The 23,951-nt window shown below is 36.9% G+C and overlaps 1 protein-coding gene across 4 annotated transcripts; it reads right to left on the reverse strand.

Moving 5' to 3' along the window:
- Positions 1 to 2,608: 2,608 nt before the first annotated feature.
- LOC101204285 (IAA-alanine resistance protein 1) lies at positions 2,609 to 22,577 on the reverse strand. 4 transcript variants are annotated; one of them, XR_969500.2, is made up of 13 exons: positions 22,032 to 22,577; positions 21,396 to 21,479; positions 21,201 to 21,250; positions 20,495 to 20,546; positions 16,534 to 16,653; positions 6,180 to 6,415; positions 5,411 to 5,560; positions 5,170 to 5,277; positions 4,194 to 4,295; positions 4,062 to 4,106; positions 3,817 to 3,988; positions 3,623 to 3,715; positions 2,609 to 2,826 (listed from the first exon to the last, which is right to left on the reverse strand). XR_969500.2 is itself a non-coding variant. In XM_011656777.2 (12 exons), exons 1-11 carry the CDS (start codon positions 22,318 to 22,320, stop codon positions 3,833 to 3,835), a joined length of 1,392 nt encoding a protein of 463 aa, XP_011655079.1. In that variant the 5' UTR covers positions 22,321 to 22,577; the 3' UTR covers positions 3,454 to 3,715; positions 3,817 to 3,832. The 4 variants fall into 4 exon arrangements, 2 of the variants coding, with proteins under 2 accessions (XP_011655079.1, XP_011655078.1); XR_004217073.1 differs by having other exon boundaries at positions 2,683 to 2,826; positions 3,623 to 3,988; XM_011656777.2 differs by lacking the exon at positions 2,609 to 2,826 and having other exon boundaries at positions 3,454 to 3,715.
- Between the last annotated feature and the right edge of the window lie 1,374 nt (positions 22,578 to 23,951).

Here is a 23,951-nt window from a genome sequence, read left to right on the forward strand (position 1 = left end):
AGCAGGATCAGATTAAATTTAAAAAGTTGGAGATGCCGGTAATCGATAGTGAAGATCAGGAAAGTTGGTTTTATAGAGAGAAACATTTCTTTTTCAGTTGCACCTTCTGAACGAGCAAGAAAAGTTGGCGATCGCCATAGTGAGTATGGAAGGAAAAGGGCTGAGTTGGTTTCACTAAGCAGAAAATCATAAACACTTTCAATCATGGAAAGAACTGAAAGAGAGGGTGTACCACTGGTTCCATTGTAGAGAGCAAGAAATGAGATGCACGAGATTCCTAGCTATAAAACAAGATGGCACAATAAATGATTATTTGCATAAATTTAAAGAACTATTAGCACCCTTGCCAAAGATAGCTAAAGATGTATTGGTAGGGAATTTCACGAATGGGTTGGATCCGGTGATCAAGACAGAAGTGTTTGCAGTGCAAGCCGTTGGGCCTTGAAGACATAAAACCCAACCGTAAAGAGCTCACCCAGGGTCCATTATGCAAGAGAAGCAAAAGCGACCTAAAACCCAACGGTAAAGAGCTCAGAAAATCTTATTACGAAAATGATGACCCTAGCAATACATCTTGAGGGCATTCATGAACGTAACAAATCGGAAGGAGGTGGAAGACCGAGATCCAACCCTATCATAATCTCTCAGTCTTCCACCATGCCCTTAATGTGAAGAGCTAAAAAAACGCTACTATGAGAAGATTCTCGCCTGTTCAAACACCCAATCAATTTGCAACCTAACAAATCGAGAGGAGGCCGTCGACGTGAAGATAGTGTGGATCGAATATTGGTACAATACCACCTACCAATCATTTATCAAAAACACCCATATGCGGTTGTTTATGGACAACCCCCTCCGCCCATCATTTCTTATGGCGATTCAGGCACCACTCTGAATGATTCAATGGAATATCAATTGCAATTTCTAGATGAAATGTTAGTTACCCTTGAAGGTCATTTGCAACATGACCAAGAGCAAATGAAGAAGTTTGTCGATGTGCACCGTAGAGACGTAGTTTTCGACATTGGGATTAGGTATACTTAAAATTACAGTCATGCAAGAAACATTCAGTAGCTAAGAAGTGTTGTGAAAAGCTATCTCCCAAGTATTTTGGTCCAGTACATAGTGTTGGGAAGAGTTGGAGAGATGGCCTATTTGTTAGACCTACCAGAAACCAGCTAGAATACATCAAGTTTTCCACTTGTAACTTAAGAAGGTGGTGGGAGACAAGCATCAAATTCAACCCAATATATCCTTACTCAATGATCAGATTGGTTTTAGAACCCAAAAATGTGACTCAAGTTCATTGGAATGAGGCTGAACGTGATTACGAATATTTGGTAAAATAGAAGGATCAACAGACTCATGAAGCAACGTAGGGATCCTACGCGATGCTCATGAATCAGTATCCAAATTTTGACCTTGAGGACAAGTTGTCTCTCCTCCAAGGAGGTATTGTTTTGTCTCCAATCACTAAATTACACCAAAGGAGGGGTAAGAAGAAAATTTCGACTTAGACAACATGGTTGTTAGGATTGCCCGTGGTCATAACAACACATGGCAGCAGAAGGAAAGGAATATATATCTAGGTGTTTTGTACTAGAGTTCTTTATCTTGAATTTTATGCATTTTGTATGAATATTTGGTTCATCAGAGAGAACAACCCTCTTACTTTACTAGAAAACTATTGAAGTTCTTTTGTGGTATTATGATTAATACAAAATACATACTACCATTCCTCCCAATATCACTGTGGTGTGTGTTGTTATATCTTCTACATTGTGTGTACTGGTTTGAGTCTTCTACAGGTACACCAAGAGCCTAGCAATTTCTCGCTCAAGAATACAAAGAAAGGTTAATTGTTCTGTTAAGTAATTCATTATTTACAAGACTTCACAACATAAATCCTATAGTTAGATATTAATAGACTTATATGTTCACCTGCTTGTGAATTAATCACATATGGAAGTTTATTATTAATATATCAATATGCCACTGATATATCAAAGACCACTAATAAAATTATATAAATGTGATAGACTTCAACGTTTAGTTGTATGCATTGTGCTGATCTCCTTGTTATCGTTTTTTTCTTTTTCTTTTTTGATAAAAATGTATTTGTACAACAATCTCTCATTTTCTATTATTGAAACACTTCATCACTTAGACTTAGCCATGCACAAAATTGTTCATTAACCATCACCCATAAACATCTTTTCTTTTAAAATGTTGTTAAATATTACAATGGTGTAATATTGGTAAACTCATTAAAAATCCAATATTAATATATCAATAGTAATTAAAAATTTGAAATTTTAAAATATATCATTAGTGTACAACACTCATTCTAAATCTATTTCATGTGTAACATTAGTGTACAAGTAATATATCAACACTCCATCCAACACAATGGATGTATTTTAACATCAATATATTAAGTTACATTAAAAAACAATTCAAGTACATTGAGTATGTCCCAATAATTCATTAACACTCGTTCAAAATTCATTTAAAGTTTACATCAAAACTCGTTTAAAGTTTACATTAATTTGTTAGTACTCGTTGAGAATTAATTAGAAGTATATTGATAAAATATCAACAGGCATTCTAAATAAAAGCTAATGTTATAAATTTGGTGGTTAGGGTTGAGAGTATTAGTAGTATATCAACATTGATTCAATGTTTCACATAAAACATTGGTGCAGTACACCAACACTTTCTAAGAACACATTTGTTCAAGTATATCAGCAACAACCATTTAAAACTGAATTTCAAATGTAACATTAGCCTACCAATAGTTTGTCAACATTCATTCAAAAAGATTACCTACAAGACAAATCGAATCATTATATGCTTGACAGTAATGAACTAGAAAGGCGATAACGATGAATAGAAAATTCAAACCCTTCTTCACAGATAATTAACTGTATTTATATATTTAATGGATCAGTCAATTAATATATCAAATAAAAGATACACCACTAATATAACATATTGCAGTCAATGAAGGTAAAATTGAAATAAAAACCAAAAAAAATAACAAGAATCATAATTTCATTTTTCTTTTTGCCATTTACAACTAAAAAAGAAGCATGGGCAGACTTGCAAATTTAAGCTTTTTCAAAAGAAGACCTTGCAAGCGTCAGGAAGGTACATTTTTAATTCTTGAGTTGTGAAGAATGTTTGGTTTCGAAATTTTCAAAACATATCTCACCAAATCAAGTACATTTAGTCTCTTAGTTTTCAAAATATCCCTTTTAAACCTATTTTTAAAAACTCTGGATAAAATGATACATTAAACACCAATTAGACATATTCTTAACAAGTCAGACTAAAAAATAATCATTTAGTTTTGTTGTCTATTTTCTAAAAATGTTTTCAAACACCAAACTAAGATAAAAATCTAAAAATACATATAAAAAATCTATAAACCACAAACTATAAACAAAGAACTGAGAGATAACAAAGATAAAAAAGAATGAAATTGTTATCACACGAGACCTCATGCTCTAAAAGAGCGTAATAATCCCAGCATAAAACATGAGGACTCAGACAAATAAAAATGAACATACACTATGCATACAACATGAGAACTCCCTAAGCCAAGAAATAGAAATCTTACCAAGGAACATAGAATCCGTAAGTCTCCAGCTAAAAGATCATTGCGTGCATCCTTTTAATTGACATCTCTGCTAATCTTACACTAGTTGATCAACTATCCACAAAACACAAAAAATGGATCAAATATGAACATATTTAGTTTAATCAGTGTTTATACATGGGAAACCAGTACAGATATGAATTCAAAGAGCATACTTAAATGCACTCTGATTCATTCAAAGAGGGAAATGCCAAGCGCGACAGCCATTCCGAGTACAAGTGAAGTTAATTGAAATACAGTTGTTTTTATAGTTGATTTGCTGCTACTATTCATTTCGGCTAGTACTCCAGCAACCGCGATGTATATGAAACCACCCGCCGTAAATCCCTGAGGATGTTCAAATCGTCTTGATAAGAATCAGTTCTAAATGAACACAAGAGTTTCTGCAGTTATTTCTCACCTCAATCAAGGATGAGTGTCCAGGATCTGTCCCCATTAGCAATGCCTATGGAAGTCATAGAAGAATGATAATTGAATCATGTGTTCATATGTTCATGGAAAGTTTAAGATGTGCGTACAAAATGGTACTTACAATTGCAGTTCCGGCAAGAGCCACGAGTGCAGAAAGGAAGTTGAAGAATAGAGCTTTGGCAACACTGAAACCGGATCTTACCAAAATACCAAAATCCCCAATCTGTACCCAAATCAAACAATTAAAATCTAAATAAACACATTAAACGAGCAATGAAACCATGTAAAGAAGATGACATGTTGCCTCATAAGAAAATACTGACAGAAGAGGAACTCAAGTTCACAAATCATGGGCGCTGCCATCTCCATGCTGTTTGGTTCTCTAATGGAAGACTAATAATGCTGATAACTAGGGCTATGCAAAGCAGCAGTTGTGACTGATGACTAGTGGGACAGTGCATAGTTATATAACTTACTAATAAGCCTCATGAGATAGAAGCAGATAGTTCAACCAGCTACTGTAGTTCAATTGGAGGAAGTATATAGCAGAGTTTTAGTTTTCATTCGTACCTCCATTCAAAAAATAAAATAAAAAATAGGCATAAACAACAAGTAGACGATTTAACTAAACCACTACAATAAGATTCATGGACACATGTATATTCCAATGTTACAAATTTCTCTCGGGGTGATTTACCATCACCCAACAGAATGATTAGTATGAAGTACATGATGGAGCTACTCTAAGGGTATCTTCTCGATTATGAGACTACTAATCATTAGTATGGTAAGGGACAGGCAAAGGAAGGGAAAATGAATATAGAATCTAAAATCCATTATTTAAAGTAGGAAACTTTCTCAAAACTGAGATAAGAAAAAAAGTAACTTCCAGGGTTGAGGACAGGCACCTTTGTTCCAAAAATAATGGAAAATAGGGAAGAGAATCCAATCATGTATATGTAATGTTAACTTAAAAGCATAAGGGAGCATCGGTTGATTTGATGATTTGGCCAGAGGATATTATAATTTTCAGCTACTAAACTGATCGAATGAAATGCCTGATAGTCCAATAATGATAGTCAAGAAAGAAGATGAACCTCTTGCGGGAGTTCATGTGCAAGCAAAAACACAGTTCTAGACCATCCACCAACAGATCCATATAGTAAGAAAGCACTTCCTAAGGCCATCCCATCAGTGAAATTGTGCTGCAACGCCAACAAAAACCCTCAAACAAACATACAAAGTCTCCTAGCAGAGAATTATATGAAGTTCAATCATTCTTAAACTAAAAAACTAAAAATGAAGATTGGAAGAATTGAAGTAATGGGAGAAACATACAACGCCATCAGAGAATAGATTGAGATAACCAAACACTAAGTTTGACGGTGTCTTAGCTGGAAATTCTTGTGAGGAATTGACATCAGCAGTGGGGCCATTAGCAGCAACTAGATCTTCCTTATCATCTCTGGAGGAAGAATTTGCATTTCTCTGCATAAATCTAGCAAGTCAGAGAAGATATATCAAACACTCCTGTACTTTCGTCTAGTGTAGTCCATATAATTAGTAGTTTAACCAAACATTTATGTCGTAACATTTGAAAATTATAAACTAAGCATAGTAACATTCCACAATTTATGAACAATGAAATCTCCCCGCTAATGTAGACATCGGAAATAAATATTCTCAAGATGTCAACTAAATTGATATGAAAATCTTGCAAGCACAATAGCTGAAACCATAAAAATCTGAAAAAATTGGCTTCATTAAAAAGAAATGAAAATATAAAAAAAGGAAGCTCAATTGCCAAAAATGGTTGGAATATTGATGGTACTAAGAGTTTATTCTCTCACTGGAAAGTAGGAAACCACGTGTAACAGGTGTTTTTTGATTTTTTGGTTAGAATATAAGTATGGAGTTGAAACCTCAAAATTGTAATTTTTAGTAGAAAAGGAAATGATTATACGGCTTTTTTAAAAAAAACAACAGCTACAATGTCTTGGAAATTTCTACCGAACACATGGCCAGTTTGTTCCTTAAAAAGAACAATCACAAGTTGGTCCTTTTTTAAGGTCACACAAAATCTAGTACCAAAAATTGGACAGCTTACCTTCCGAGGAACGGATTTCTGTGGAGTACCCTGATCTTCTTTTGAATCATTTGGCACTCCATCCAACAACTTAGCTCTGCCCTTTTTATCAGTGGTGTCATGAGAATCACTATCATCCTTCAATTTTTTATTCTTATGGTGGTGGTGGTGACTATGGCTCCAATCATTTCCTCCCTCAGAATTATCTTCTACATACCTCACTATCTTCTCTACCAGAAGAAAAAGCACGATTCCAGCTGCAACACCAATGCAGTATTATAGTTACAAAATCTTTTACGCCTATATTTCATTTTTAAAAGAGGATCAGCCAAATCTATAATACCAGGAATGTAGAAGATGACATCGAAAAACCCAAAGTTCTTATTACTTTTGAAGCACTTTTACATAACACCTAATAAGATGAATTTTGACTCATCTTTTTCTTTTTCTTAGGACAAAGACTTTAATAACATTACCACACAAACTAAAATCTAAAAATATGAAATAATACATAATCTGAATCATGATTGGTAAGAAGACAAAGAAGTCTTATGAATAGGACCACACTGTAACTTTCTCATCAAGGAAGAACACTTTGCCTGATAGGTTTTGTTTTTCTTTAAGAAACCATTGTTTAGATAGGTAGCCACCATGAGATTTGAACCCATTCCAAAAATGCCTGTTACCATTTTCATATGCAAGTACCACTGTACAACTATGTTTATTGTCGTTGTCTTTGTGACACCATCGTTTTCATAGGCTTCATGACACCCTTGTTGAACACACATTTAAATATTTTCCACTTTGTTTTTTGAAAAGAAACAATTTCATTGATAAATTAATTGATGAGCGAAAAGCCCAAAACACCTATAAATGAATAACAAGAAATTTCTCCAATGAGAATTACGAATAAGAGGATGATAAAATGTTTGAATTCTAAGAAACTAAGAAAACCAATCCTAATCCTAATCAATCAAGAAAACTAACCCAAATCCTAAACAATCAAGAAAACTACCCCATATCCTAATCAAGTAAAGATTTGACCACAATACCATAATCTAAGAAGCACCGACACTCCTAAGGTGGCCAAGTTTCAGTGTCAGACATGTTTCCGACACTAACATGCCCCCGACACATCTCCGACACACAGATAAAACACAGTTGATTATTATTATTTTTTTTTGGATACAGTTGGAAAAAAACACAAATAAAACCGTTAAACAAGCCCAATGGTCTGGCCCAATAATTATTAAGCTAGGAAGCACATATACCAACACAAGACACAACAACATGCCATTTTTCAAAAAAGTAGGACACAACACATCGTGGACACATCAATTTTTCGTAAAAAAAAATTAAATATACGTCATGCATATAAACATATTGTGAAATATTTCAATTAATAACATCAAAATAACAAGTTTAGAGCCAGAAGACATAACAAGTTTTAGTAGTTTGTTCAACACAACAAAAGGTACAAAGGTATAAAACTACAAAATAAAATTAAGAACATGTCTTCATTCTTCTCCAATGTCCTCTTGACAATCTTGAATAGGGGTGATCATCGGTTAGTCGGAGTCGGTTTTTCGACAAAACCAACCTTGACAGCAATGAGTCAGGGTCGGTAGGTCGATTTGCCACTTAGAAATGCTTTTCAGAAATTCTTGATTTAAAACTTTTCCAAACCTACCTTGACCGAACCCTCTTGTTTTCCAACCAACCAAATTTTGTTTGGTCTGTCGGCTCGGCTTTTCGGTCCATCATGTCCACCCCTAATCTTAAACTTAAGCCTCACCACCAGCATCACAAAAAACTAGTCTCTAATTGTGTTCGTCCAAAGATAAACTAGCCACCTAAAGCATTCCCGCATCTTCAAATGAATCAGACGAATCCCCAGTATTGTCCCACATTTTTGTCTCTCCTTTGAGATATTCAGGAGTTCTTGATAAAAAACATAGTTTACTATGGATGTACACCAAGTCTCCTGCACGTTGTGATGTCATCTTGTTTCTTCTCATGGAGTGCACATATTCATTTGTATAAGTAACTTCATAGCTAGTGGCTGTAAAGTTAGAGTAAAGGCACTATAGATGGCCCACCAACTCTTCAAAGGCATATCATATCTACTACATATGGTTTCATGAACAGCAAACTGTTCAGCCATTGTAGAGAAATTGGTAAAATCAGTGTTCACTTTTGTGAGTTCATCCTCTGAATTAAAAATGTTGTTAGGCAAGGTTAGGGACCAATAATGTTGTGATATCCAAGAGCAAAAGGACAATGAGCAAATAGGTGATCAAGAGTGTCCGAAATTGCACAACATATAAGACACCAAGAAGGAAAAGAGGTGATGTATGAAGTTCTCCATTGTATACTATTAATTGTCTTTATGGCTCTTGGTTCATCTCTGGACCACATTTTAAGAAGTTCCACTCTGATATTATCTGTAATGTCCCAGACCCAAGATCTGAAATCTAGATGGTCTCAACATTCATTTGCATGTCTTGCGATTTAGCCACACTATCTTCTTATCTTAAACCACTTCCAAGAGTAAAGACTATCCACACCAACCAACACAGGACCTTTTAACATGCTTTCTCCATACTCACATGCTTCTTAGGAAATTCCTCAAGTCACCCAACATAGAATTGTTCTAAACATACTTAACTTTGAAGTTTTTATGATTAAGTCACGGAAAAGGAATATGCATTTTATTAGCATAGGTAGTAGCTATGAATTCTTTTAAGCTTTTCTTAACAATGTTTTCATATCGTCAAAATCTCTTTCATTCGAACGTAATCTCAGTTCATTCATGTAACCTCCTATATTTGAGAGTAACAATCCAAGTTGAACCCACCCAACTCTCAAGCTTCTCATCATCAAAATTGAGCCTCAATTTGACATTTGCTTCAATTAATCTTAAAACCATACAAATCTTCAAAGAAGACCACAGTGTGATTCAAGACGAAGAATGAAACTTCACTAATATAATATAAGAAAATAGGGTCATAGGTGAATTGAAAGTGAGAAAGCGCCACATTCTTCTTTCATATCTCAAAAGTGTTAGATATTATATTAAATTTTCCTTATGTATACTCTTTGGAAAAAACAAGTCATCTATCTTGGATGTGAAAGCTCTATGACTATTTGACAATTTTTTATATGAAAGAAAGTTTCAATAAGACATTTGGTACAACTTCAAACACCTTTTCTAAGGGCAATGGGAACAAGGTAAAAAACAACAGGGAAAGTACTTCGGATAGTCGAAGGAGTGAGAATGGAAGAAGGATTACCAGTTTCATTTGTCGAAGTCTCAGATTGGCTATGCGAAGGATCAACTATCCTGTCTTGACTCCTTTGATTGAATTTTCTTCTAGACAAAACTTAAACTCAGGAACTTGATCAATATGATCATTTTGTAGTATTTGTCCCCCTAATTGAGAAGTTTTTGTGTTTGGCATCATAGAACTAGTAACATCTGGAATACAAATATCCCAAAAAACCTTTATTATCAATCCGTTCCACGCTGATAAAGCTTTGCTCAAATGCCCTGATCAGACGATAGCTAGACTTCTCACGATGAACAAGGACTGGGCTACCTACGGCCCTTTAACCTTGAAAATGGAATGGTGGGATCCAAAAAAACATGGGAGAATGGCGCTTGTTCCATCTTATGGAGGATGGATCAAACTAAGAAATTTTCCCCTGCATCTATGGAATGAGGAAGTGTTTAAGAGGGTTGGTGATAAGTTAGGAGGTTTCATTGAGTTTGCGGAAGAAAATTCGAGCCTCTGCTTGGAAGTGAATATCAAAGTTAGAGGGAACTATTGCGGCTTCATTCCGGCGGATTTTGAGCTGATAGAAGGACCCGATTCTTATCTTGTGCAGGTGGTTTCCTTCCAAGATCCCAATCTCCTTATTGATAAAGTCGCCGGAATCCATGGATCCTTCTCGCCGGAACAAGCTGAGAAGTTCTTCAAAGGTCCGGGCGGCCCGGATCCGAATCCGATTGATATTTGGCGTGTGGAGAAGTCGAACTCAAGGCTGACAGTTTTCGCTTTTCAGAATTCTGAGATGGTGAGTACGGCGACAGAAGAAGCTGGAAAATTCTGTCCTTCTCTGCAAACTGACGGAGAGATTAGAGGAACAAATTTAAATTTGCCGCCCAAGCAAACCCTAATGGATTTGACTAATAAATTGGGCTTGACCAATGAAGTGGGCCTCATTTCAGATGTGGGCTTCCCTGATTTAAAAGGGAAAGGCATAGCAGTGGATGAAGTCCTTAGTCAACAGCCCACTAATACTAAAAAGCAAACTGGGCTTTTTATTAGAGAGAACTCCCAAGCTACCCGTGCCAATCATCCCCTGTTACTAAAACTGCCCAAGCCCACCAAAATTAAATTTGCAGAAAAGGAAGAAATTCGACCTTTCTTTAAAAACAGCGTGATCTGCTCCGAACCAACCTGACGGCAGGGGAGACTCATCAACCTCAACGTTCATATCAGACCGCATTCATGGTGAAATAAATCCAACTTTGGACGTTTCTATTTCTAGCCCGGGCAGCCTCATATCTGAAAATAAATTTGCTCCTCTTGAAGCCGACGAAGTGCAGCACATCTCGGATTTTTCCTCCGATGTCCAAAGACTCTTCCACGAGGTAAGCACCACGGAAAGAGGCAGGGAAGAGGGTCTCCAGATAATAGCTGTTGAGGATACCAGTGAGCCTCCTTTTTCCAATGAAGAATTACTCGAAATTGAAAGCATAACCGAGTTAGAACCAGCAGCTTCTATACAGAATCCTTTTCCATTGAGTAAGGAGGTGATAGCGGCTCTACTTGAATATGATCTATGCATTCGGGCTGTAACCAGAAAAGGGAAACAACATAGGAAGGGTGGGGCCTCCTCGAACAACAACAAAAAGCTTACTAGAGAAGTCAAAGCACTGCTAGGTAGTTGGGAAAGGGAAGCCCAAGCGGAAAAAGATCATAATAAGCCGGGCTGTGAGGGTGATCCATGTTAGTTATCTCTTGGAATGTAAGGGGTATTAATGCTCGCCCCAAAAGAGCGATTGTGAAAGAGTTGCTTACGAAATTCAACCCAGACGTGGTAATTCTACAAGAAACTAAAGTAAGCAGTGTCGATCGTCAGTTGGTGAAGTCCGTTTGGAGTAGTCGGTTTGTTGGATGGGCTTCCTTAGAGGCTTATGGTTCGTCGGGTGGTATTCTTATTTTGTGGAAAGAGGATTCACTCACGGTAGATGACTCAATTCAAGGGGAGTTCTCTGTTTCTATTCATTGTAAACTCAATGCTGGTTTCTGTGGATGGATAACAGGTGTTTACGGCCCCTCATCTTATAAACGTAGAGACCAATTCTGGATGGAGCTTTCTAGCCTATATGGCTTGTGCAACGATAACTGGTGCGTAGGGGGTGACTTCAATGTAGTCAGATGGTTGAATGAGAAGAGCTCCGGCACTCGCCCGACTAGAAGTATGCTTCGTTTTAACAACCTGATTGAGGAATTGGACCTGGTGGATATTCCCTTCCGAAACGGAAGGTTCTCTTGGTCCCGATCAGGGGTCAGGCCCGCTGCTTCAAAGCTCGACAGATTCCTTCTTTCCAAGCCTTGGATGGAGTTCTTTAGAGAAGTAAGTGTGGAAAGACTTCCTCGTACCACATCGGATCACTTTCCGATAATTTTAAAAATGGGGGCTCATTCCTGGGGTCCCACACCTTTTAGATTTGAAAATGCTTGGCTGGATCATCATCTTTTCTTTAAAAATGTTGAGAACTGGTGGGGCAGTTTGGAGGCTGATGGCTGGCCTATATTCTCTTTCATGGAAAAGCTAAAAGGTCTGAAAGCCATACTAAAAAGTTGGAATAAGGAGACTTTTGGTAATATTTTCTCCCAAAAACAGGTGCTGATTGATAAGATTAACTCTTTTGACTCACTTGAAGAGTCAAGCTGTCTCAACGAGGCAAATGTGAAGGAAAGAGAAAACTGTAGAGGGGCTCTGCTTGATTTGATTGCGAAAGAGCAGAAGTTGTGGATTCAGAAGTCGAAGCTTCATTGGCTTAGGGAGGGGGAGGAAAACTCAAGCTTCTTTCACAGATGGGTTTCGGCTCGCAAAAGTAAGAGTATTATTTCCTCCTTGGTTAGTATTGATGGGAAGACTCTTGTCACAGAGAAGGAGATTGTGGATGAGATCCTTAGCTTCTTTTCAATGTTATATGGCACAAGGGTCTCCTCGCCGTTTATTTGCGACGGTCTTAATTGGAGAGGCCTTAGCTTACAGGATTCGAATTTACTTGAGGCTCCTTTTACCGAAAAAGAAATTAGAGAAGCTGTTTTTGATATGGGTTGTCTCAAGTCCCCTGGCCCTGATGGCATGACTGGAGAGTTTTATAAAAAATCATGGAACATTCTGAAGCCCGACCTCGTAAGGGTGTTCCAAGATTTTTTTAAAAACGGAGTTATTAATAGAAGATGTAACGAGACTTATATTTGCCTCATCCCCAAAAAGAAAGAGGCGGGCCGTGTCAGTGACTTCAGACCAATTAGCTTGATTACCTCCTTGTATAAAATTATCTCCAAGGTGCTTGCTTCAAGGCTTAAAAAAGTTCTACCATCGATAATTAATGACTCTCAAATGGCTTTTGTGGAGGGAAGGCAAATCCTTGATGCTATCTTAACTGCTTCCGAGGCTATTGACGAATGGTCTTTAAGAGGCAGAAAAGGCGTGCTTTTGAAGCTCGACCTGGAGAAAGCTTATGATAAGGTGGATTGGTCTTTTCTTGATATGATCATGAAACTTAAAGGCTTTGGTAAGAGATGGAGGAAATGAATTTGGGGATGCTTGTCGACAACTAATTTTTCCATAATTGTCAATGGGAGGCCTAGAGGGAAAATTATTGCTAAAAGGGGCATTCGTCAAGGTGATCCTCTTGCTCCTTTTCTTTTTACGATTGTGGGAGATGCTCTTAGTTGCCTTATCCACTACTGTAATGAGAAAAGGAGTTTAAGAGGCTTTCATTTTGAGAACCTGACAGAAGATTTAACCCATCTTCAGTACGCAGACGACACGCTTCTTTTCTCTTCCTGGGAGGATGGAAATCTAGAGAACTGGTGGAAGGTGGTTAATATCTTCCTTATGGGAGCCGGTCTTTCCCTTAACAAAGCTAAAACATCCCTGATTGGCATTAACCTTAGCAATGATGACTTAGCTCCTTTTAGTGAATCTACGGGATGCTCGGTTGATAATCTTCCCTTTAAATATTTGGGCTTCTCTATTGGAAGGGGTCATAATAGAAAAGAGATGTGGAACAATCTTGAAGAGAGATTCAGACACAAATTTGATAGGTGGAGGAATGTATCCCTCTCCAAAGGGGGTAGACTAACTCTGGTGCAATCAGTTCTCAACAGCCTCCCTTGTTATCTCTTCTCCCTTGCTCAAGCTCCAGTTGGCATTATTAATAGATTGGAACAGATGATCAGGAAGTTTGTTTGGACAGGTGGATCTACGAATCCAATTGCTCATCTCGTCAACTGGGAATGCACTTCCGCCCCAACTTGTTACGGTGGTCTTGGGATTGGCTCTTTTAGGCAAAAGAATATTGCTCTTCTCACTAAGTGGTTTTGGAGGTTTAGCAAGGAAGAAACCTCTTTATGGAGGCGATTAATTGTGGCCATCTATGGTTTAGATGAGAATGGGTGGTCTACCAAAAATCCAAACAGGGGAAAATCTCATAGATTATGGGCTGGTATTTTAAAGCATAAGGAGATATTCTTCAATTTTTCTGCTTTTGTTTTGGGAAAAGGAACAAAAATCAAATTTTGGAAGGATAAATGGTGTGTCGCGGAAACACTTGCAGAAAAATTCCCTAACTTATTCTCTTTGGCGCTGAATAAGGAAGCTTATGTGGCTGATTGCTGGTGTACTGCTACTCATTCTTGGAATTTGGGCCTTAGAAGAAATATGCTCGACAACGAGATTGCCAATGCAGCCTCAGCTTTAGAAATTCTTCACTCGTGGGCCCCCACTGAAAGGAATGATAGTCTTAAATGGATTCCTAACATAAATGGCAACTTCACTACAAAATCTACTTTTCTTAACTTAACTAAGAGATCTCCCAACATTGCCGTTCCCTTGATTCGTCAGATTTGGAAGAATAAAATCCCGAAGAAGGTGAAGTTTTTCTTATGGTCGCTTGCTTACAGAAGCCTCAACACCCATGAGAAACTACAAAAAAAAATTCAGAACACTTTGCTTAGCCCCTCGATGTGTTGCCTATGCGCTAAAGATGAGGAAACGTTGGATCATTTATTTCTACATTGTCCCTTCACAAGAAAAGCTTGGTACACTCTGTTTGGTATTTTCGATTTGGAGCTTTGCCTTCCTAGCAAGATTGATAGATGGATGATTGAAGGTCTTAACTTTAGAGGTTACAGCCCTAAAGGAAACATCTTATGGAAATGCGCGACGCGTTCCCTTTTGTGGAGCATTTGGAAAGAAAGGAATAGCAGAATCTTTGACGATAGATTTAATTCTTTTGATTCTTTTTGGACTGTGGTTCAACACACAGCCTCTTGGTGGAGTACGAATTACACCAAACACTTTTGTAATTATAGCCTTTCTATGATTTTCAACAATTGGAAGGCCATTATGTCTTAGTTCCTTAGCTTCTTCCGGGGAGGGCCCTCTCATCCCTTGCCCTTAGGCTGTTCTGTTTTGTTATATGAATATACTTGTCTCTTATCAAAAAAAAAAAATTACCACCCATTCCCAACGATCTGCTCTTCAGGTTTGAGAAATTTGGGAAAGAATTTTTTCCTTCAGCTTCAAAAATAATCTTGGCCTAATCTTCTTTCCTATCACTTTCTCTTGCCCTAATCTTCTTTCCTTATCACTTTCTCTTGCCCTAATCTTCTTTCCTATCACTTTCTGCCACGTCATTGGCATCCTCACGTCTGCAACTTCTTCTTCATGCAATTCACCCATATTCCCAATCACCTCCTCAAACCACAGTAAACCGCCACTTGCCAACGTTTTCTTTCTCCTTTGCATCCAGAAGACTGTCGCCGTCTTGTTTTCCCATCGCAACCAAATGACATCCGGCGGCTTCATTCTCCATCGTAACCAACCATTTTTTGTTTCCTCGAGCAACAATTACTTTTTCACTCGAGTCTTTGTTTCGGATCCCTCCGATAATTCTCGCCTACCTTCCACAATTGTTTCTTGATTGATGGCTAAGAAGCATCCGCCGACATCTTCTCCCCTAGCTGAACGGAAATGAGATAACAGCCTCTGCTTTAATTCCAACCCATTCTTGAATGCATCACGTTCCTCTGGTGATTGATAACCATTTAAAGCACTTCCAACAAAACTACTTACGCTAAACCCTAGCAACTCGAACTTGTTTTGATTGCTCTCTTTCTCTTCAATTTCTATTTTGAACTTGTTTCGATCACTCACCTTCTCTGCCATTTCTATTTTCTCCGTTTGTACTTCGTTCTCGGTTCCTTTTGTCGATGTCCTTCCTCCGTCGACTGTGCTCTTCATAACAGATATTTGTTGTTGCTTTTCGGCTTGATCCTCTAACTTCTCAAGAACCTTCTTGCTCATCTTCGATCCCTCAATTATTTCAAGTATCGATGCTTCGCCTTGCTCTTCCTTATTCTCACTCATCTTTATTCGACTGAATGAATCTTCTGTTTCACTCGTCGTTGATTTCTCACGATTCATGTCTTCAATATATTTCATTAGTTCGATTTCTCTCCTTTTTGCTTCTTCGATTTCTCTTCTTTTTGCTTCTTCGATTTCTCTCCTTTTTGTTTCTTCCTTCTCCGTCATTTTAACCCACTTTAACAATCGTTGATGGCTTTCCTCGATGTGAATCCCCCTTCGATCAATTGCCTTTGCCAAGGACCTCAAAGTTTCTTCTATCTTCTTCACCATTTCCCTTTGTTTTCCCAGGTTTGATGCTCTTATACCAATTTGATAGAACACCAATATAGTGTCTATGCTTTATTGATATCTCCAACAGAAATTGCAATATAAAAGAACAAACAAGTAAAAGAAAACTCAAGAATACTTAAAAGGAACCCTAACCCTCTGCCCTTCCTTTCTTTCAAGGAATGTTGCAGCCCATTATCTTCACCAAAATCTTCATGCCTTTCTTCCCTCCCCAACTTCCTATTTATAACCAACTAACTGCAAACAAATCTAATTACCTTTATACCCCTACCCTATACTAATCTAGGTATCTAACACAATACTCCTTTCTTTTCCAGCATGATGTGGAATGTTCTAGGTGACTCATTTCTAGGAGTGTTGAAGGAATTGGGGTTTATAAAACAACGCAATGTATGAAACTAACCAAGGACAGATATTCCTACAGAAAGATCTTCCAAAGTATGTGCATGTGAATGTGAATGCTCGTCTTCTGAATGAGAATGACCATGATGATCAGCGTGTGAATGAGAATGCTTGCCACCACCTGTCATGAAAAAAAATGATGCCATGTAAGTCTTGATCAAGCATATAAATTTATTACTGCATCATGGTTCTTCTCATCATAATAAAGACCATATGTTTCAGTTTTTTATAAGACAACTTTGCTTTGCAATCTCAGTAAGATTTAAAGAAAGAGAATATAGGACATTCTCTCATCAAAACTACTGTTGTTATGAAAATGCTATCAAGAAAAGAAAGCAAATTATAGACTAGATATTGATAAAAATTACTGCCTACGAATAAGAAAAAGACAATCATCAGTTTCCTTCAACATTTATCTTTAAAACGCAACTAATCTTTCAGAAATCAAAACAAGGACTCACAATAGGTGATCATAATATTCGTCTAAAGGACATTACATTTCTGCTTGAAGGCGTGTTGTACAAATGTTATGCATCGAGAAATTTGAATATCATTAGGAAAGCGCCTTTGAAACTAAATCACCTACTCCTAGTACCACCATATATCTTTTGCAGAATAAATGCTCCTGATCTTCATAGCCTCTCTCTTACAAAGTGAATAGTGTTGACGATAAATGGCCAAATCAGGGGGTCTTTTTTGTAATTAAATATTACATTTATTACAAAGTTACAAAAGGGGGGAAGGCAAGATATCTTTACAAATCTACTCAAAAATCAAAATTAATACAAAAAAATCTCCCATCAGCACTGAGTGAAGGAGAATAATCACAAAAGTTCTTAACTAAGGCATACCAAGAAGATAACACAAGCCATAACAGTTCCTAAAAAGAGATATCATTCTCCTTTCAAATTTTAAAATTCACTGGTTATTCTACGGAAAGAAAAAGCCCATAAAAACAGTCAGATATTCTTGGTCACTTGTTATTCTTTTTTTTTCTAACAACAAAACAAAATGTTCATTCAATATTGAAAAGTTGCAACAAGCGGACCAATGACACCAAAAAGGATACTACATGAGAGCTTTCCAGTCACCACATACACCATTACTTGAAAATTTGCAAAAAGCTCTCACACACCCCACCAAGAAGAAGCCACCTTCAACTTAATCAAATCCAACAAAACTCTACCAAACCATAAAACATATCTTCAAACATCCTATTTCTTTCATCTGAAATACCCCAAAGTTGTGCTTTAGTCATGCTAGTCCACAAAATCTTTGCTTTCTTTTCAATCTCCAAAGAAGCTCCACAGGTTATTGTTAACATTTGCATCAGAAACCTAAAAACCATGAACGCAGATACTACAGACACTGAAACGTGTGACACATCAATTTCTGAAAAACTGTCCAACATTAACCGTTATCAGTAACTGCCAAACACTATCCTAAATAAAATAACTGTGCAACATTGCATCTAATCCAGTATTTCATGAACGAACTAAACATCTTGAGGTGGATTGTCACTTCATTCGTGAGAAAATCCAAGATGGGTTGGTGTCCACAGGATATGTAAAGGCTAGAGAACAATTGAAAGATATTCTGACTAAAGCTTTAAATGGAGCAAGGATAAGCTATCTGTGCAACAAGCTGGGTATGATTGACATGTTTGGTCCAGCTTGAGGGAGAGTGTTATGATATATAGTTATAAAATATGTCATTTATTGTAATTGTACATAGTGTCTAGAGTTTATTTTGTTCTCTATATAAATATGTAACTTTTCTTTGACTCAAGATGAATAAAAAATATACTTCTCTGAATTCTAAATTACAATAGGTAACTCACAATCCTAGTGAAGATCAGCAAGATCTCTTTATAGATTCCCAAACTCATAGCTTTGTATTCAGCTTCAACACTACCCCTAGTAACAATACTCTGCTTCTTACTCCTCCAAGTAACAAGATTACCACACACAAAGGTATAGTATCCTAAAGTGGTTGAGATCTATAAGGTTTCGACCGAGTCACTCAAAACGCCCTAGCAAAATTATGCTTGTCATTTGGGGGACGTTTCTTACCATTTGGTGGTCGATCATATAACTTCTGAGAGTTTTTCTTCCTTTGCCAAGGCTTTGTGCAATGTTCGCACACCGAGACAGGCTTCCTATTTTTCTTGTCATTAAAGGAACTAGAGAACTTCGCACTAAAAGCCGCAGAATCAATGGCAGGAAGAGTCACAATGTTCATTGCACTTATGCAATCTTCCTCTAAAGAAACCTTATAACACACCTCCATGAATGAAGAGATAGACCTATGACCCAGTATACGACCATGAACTAAGTCAAACTTGGGATTCAAGCCACCAAGATAATCATATACACAATCAAAACACCTCCACAAGGACAGTCTCAGACAATCTCTCGACACAGACTCATCTCTTGCCAACTCATGGACAATTTGTTAAAATATGAAGTGATATTCGTTGTCCCCCACTTGCACTCATGAATTTGCTTACACAAAGTATAAAGGTGAGATGCGTTTTGCTCCTTTGAGTATAACTTCTGAACTATATCCCAAATGTCCGAGCGGTAGCGTACAAAGGCTTCCCAATCTGAGGTTCCATACTATTAATTAACAAAGACCAAAAAAGAGAGCCCTCCCCTTTCCAAATTCACTCTTAAGGGTCTCTTGTTCTAGGTCGTGGTACTTCCTCTATTAGATACTCAAATTTGTGATGCCCCTCAAGGGTCATCTTCATGGATTGAGACCACATGAAATAATTATGGCCATTCAATTTCACCCCTCCAATTAAACCTAGGAAATTTCCCATGGAACCAAATAAATAATATGCAATAGTTAAGGTAGGGAAAGAGATTACTGAATTCTCTGAATACATCGGTAAGACTGATGGACTGGCCGAACTCATAGCAATGGAGTTTGGGTTTGTGGAAGCATCTAAAGCTACCTCGGTAGCAGTTATTTGTTATTGAAAATTCATTTGGAGATTCGCCAATTGTTGTTGAACCATTGCTGGAGAAATATCACTCTGATCACCACAAGTAGATTTTCCTTTATGGTGAGCAGAAGCTCACCACTTTCCACCTCGAGATAACTGTCGATAGCTAGATTAAACATGCTCATTGGTCTGATCGGAATGAAGGAGGTGTGGCTGGCAGTGGCTGCAAAAAAGGAAGCTAGCTAGACTGTCGACGCTGTCAGAGGTATTGATCGACGACAGTTTGAATGAAGGCGGTAGCTCCGACAGGATGTCTAGTCATGACGACAGCGAGAGTATCATTAGCGATCTTGGGCTCCGTAGTAGGGCTTTCCATCGGTTGATTTTCGTCAATGATGGCTAGGGTTTTGTCATCACCATTCTCTAATACCGTATTGAAAAGGAAGAAAACAAAACACAAGGTATACGTGGAAAACCTTGATACATGGAGAAAAACAACAATAGAAGCCTTTCTTATAATTTTCTAATAATCCAAAAAATACAAGGTGGAAGAACATCTGTAGGTTACAATAATCCCTAACAAAGAAGGAAATAAAACTAGGACACGCTAAATTACAAAAATACCCTCGAGGCTACGAACAATCAACTAGCCCATTATTTCCAACACCAATATTTGTACAAATTAGTTTTTTGGAGTATTTTATTCATGCAAGGTAGCATGTCCCCCATATTTAAGAATTATATGCATGCAAAGCAGGTTTGCAATATCTGATAGAAGGTAGCACGCACAACATGCTAAAATGAAATCAGACATTACATTAACTAATTAATAGATTATTGAAGCATTTTCTACTAATAATTGCACAGTACAAGCATTCCATGCATACTTCACATTTCTGTCCGTACTGACCTCCAAATGAATAATAGGAAACAAAACAATAGCATGAATCAAAAGTATGTTATCAGGGAAGCCATTTTCAAGTATTGAAATGTTATCCAATCTGTATCATACCAAATGCATGAGGCAACTGGTGAAGGAAAGCATCCCCTAACATAGCCCCTGCCTGCAACAGAATAACTTTAGTTCATATGAGCACCAATGTGGAACCTAGAAAATATATGCACCTGACCAATTCTGGGGTAGAAGAATCAATTAGAACATTTTTCAGTCCTCTATTTTCCTTACAAATTTTTATAAATACCAGTCTATATACGGCTAGGCATATTTCTAAAACTCAATTTTATGTGTTCAAGTCTTTCTAGGCTAGGCTAGTATGGTGTTGAATGTGAAGAAAATTTCTTCTTGTTCCAAAAAATAAAAAAAACAAAAGAAAATACATAATTGGCAGCAGCACATGAGGAACCTTTTCGTGTTTCACACACTGTAAATAATTTGAAATTTGAAACTACAAGAACTAGAAACAGAAAAAAAAATGCCCTGGAAGTTAAACTACCACTTCCCACACCATATAAATGAACTTCAAATATCAAGGTAAAAAGGATGAAAAATCCTACTACTATCATGTCCATATATGACCAATGTGAATATGAAAACCTAGATCCATGCTTCTACTCCAATAACAGAAAAATTTGCATCATTTAAGCATAGCTCATTTTAAAACCAAATACATACAGATGTCACTGGAATCAGACTTCATAAATCAACTTATAAGGAACAAAGAACTCCTATCAAGAATAAAAGGCTTAGAGAATCTAACCCCAAATAAAGCCAAGGAATCAACAACAGCTTTGGATGGTTTTCCTCGAACTGCAATAATTCAACATTTAAGTTGTTACGATGCCACGGGCATTTTTTACCAATAGAACACCATGTTAAATTTAACAAAGTCAATTATGTAAGCCGGGTGATAAGAAATTACATGGACATGTACATATAACAAAGAATGACTCACCAAAAATTACTGGCAAGAGTATTAGGCAAATAAGAGATGCCATGCTAATCAACAATGAGCAGCCCAATGCACGAATCCAAAGACCTACGAAAAAAATTACAAAAAAAAAGAACATCACTGGAAAAATAGAATGGCACTTGAATAAGTTCAGTTGCAATCCCACCGAAGGACCAGATATGAACAAAACAACATCAATGAACATAGATGGTCTTTTATCAGAAATAAACAGGAGGTAAATTCAAACGGCTCAAATACATTAGATGGTGAAATTAGAAGGCTCCTTAGAGCTACGAACAACCCCCTTAGTTCTAACAAGCACAGCATAACTGCATAACTGCATAAATTCCATTTCCTAAATGGTTTATAAGCTCTCCCACTGATATATTCATCGAATGCCCCATGTTTACCCAAGTAAGTAATTCGCAGTCCTATACATCATGCTCCAGTCTCTGTTAACATAAATACGACCTCTAATTCCAATATACATAATTGATAAACTACCTATTTTCCCCAATTAAAACACCACACCAAAATTAGAAATCTCCGGTGGAGGAGCCGCAGCAGCACACAATAAAGCATTACGCAAAAAAAAAAAAAAAAAATCAAACAGAAAACAGATCCAATTTTAGGGATTACCCAAACCAGATAAGTCGGAAGATCCAACACTCTCATGATCATGCTCGACATAGGGTCGTCCAAATCCATAAAGCCTCATATCCTCCTCCTCCGCCAGCTCCTCCGGTAGCAGCTTGGATGTAACAGAGACATCGTCGTCATGGTGATGATGATGGGCGTGCTGGTGGTGCCCATGGGAATGAGTACACTGATGATGCCCAAGGGAACCATGAGCAAAGCTGAGATCCAAAAACAGGGAGAAGACAAGAGCAGAAGCAAAAATGAAGGGGAAAAAGCAGGAGTTGGGCATTTTGAGGAGAGAATAAAGAAGAATCCGGGTATGGCGGAGGATTAGGTGAAGGTTAAGATTGAAATTGAGAGAGATGAAGAAGAATCAAGAGGATTTGCAGGTGCCTTGAATAGTGATGTAGCAAACGGCCAGTAAGAAGAGAAGGATTATCCCGACTATGATGCCGAAGGTCACTACATCCATTTTTCTTTTCTTTTTTTTTTTCTTTCTTCTTCCTTTCCTCTTTTGTTTATTATATTAAAAAATTGTTGTGTTTGGACTTGGAGTTAGCAGTGAGAAGTGAGGGTTTTAATGGCCGTCTGAAAAGGAAAGCCCATACCCGATGTTGGGATACCCAACGCCAACTCTTTTTTTTTCTTTTTTCTTTTTTCTTTTTTCTTTTTTCTTTTTTCTTTTTTCTTTTTTCTTTTTTCTTTTTTCTTTTTTCTTTTTTCTTTTTTCTTTTTTCTTTTTTCTTTTTTCTTTTTTCTTTTTTCTTTTTTCTTTTTATTTTACTTTCATTCAATTTAGGTCTTCTTAGATATTTTAAAATCTACGTTCATATAGTTAATTGTTTTTCAAAAAATTAAATTAAATATAAAATGAAAATTAAATTCATGGCCTAATATTTTAACTTTTGCACGAGTTGCAAATTATCAAGTCTAGCTCAATCAAAATTTTTGAATGACTAAAATGCTTTCATGGTTAAAAATGTATAATTGCATTTGGTTATTGGCATCTTATTACAACTAATTATCAATTATATTGATTACTATGTGATTGTTGTCCGATTGTTATCTTATTCTTATTTGATATACATTATTATCAAATCGTTAAAGATATTGATTTATCATCTTATTATTATTTTATTTAATATCATATCATTTACTTTCTACTTAGTTTTTTTATAATAATTAATAAGTAGTTTATTGATAATCATCTCATTGTCTTCCGTCCTTTATTAATTAACCATTGGAATTTTAACCGCAACAAAAAAATATTGAGATAGTATCACTTGTTTACCTTCATACTCATTGGATTGCTTTTTTTTTTCAATTTTAATTACCTTTATGAAATAGACATGATTGTTATATTCTACTCTTTTTTTTTTTTTTCCATTTTAGTTAGCCTTTTGAAATCATCGTTTAATTTGATTGTCTTCTAATTATCATATAATTATCTTTTGATTGTTATCTAAATTACCTTCTGATTGTCACGAAATTTCCAAGTCCAACAAAGTGGATTAGAGCTCCATGTGATACCCCATTTTCTTTTTCCTCGTTTGTATTCTAAAGGCGGCAAAATTTAATTACAAACTCCCTCCTCTGCCACCGTCGTCGTCCTGTCAATATGAATGGAGTAACCTAAGAGAAATTATAAGCTCGGAGTCCTAGAGAAGAGGTTCAGAGATTTCAATCTCAAGTACGCCAAGCGAGCCCATCGCCTCAACCCAAACCTTAACGACGCCACCGAAATCACTTCCTTTTAGATTCTTTGAGTTGTTGTTGACTCTCTAGACAATTGATACCTAGTTCTTCAAGTTGAGTCATTTGCTCACATCAATACACTAAAAAACGATACAAGTAGCTCACTCTACTGTTGCATGTAGATAAGAATCTCTATTTTGATTCCGAGGAAGCGTTCAAGCACGT

This window comes from Cucumis sativus, chromosome 5 (genome assembly GCF_000004075.3).
Source record: "Cucumis sativus cultivar 9930 chromosome 5, Cucumber_9930_V3, whole genome shotgun sequence".
Classification (NCBI taxonomy): domain Eukaryota; kingdom Viridiplantae; phylum Streptophyta; class Magnoliopsida; order Cucurbitales; family Cucurbitaceae; genus Cucumis; species Cucumis sativus.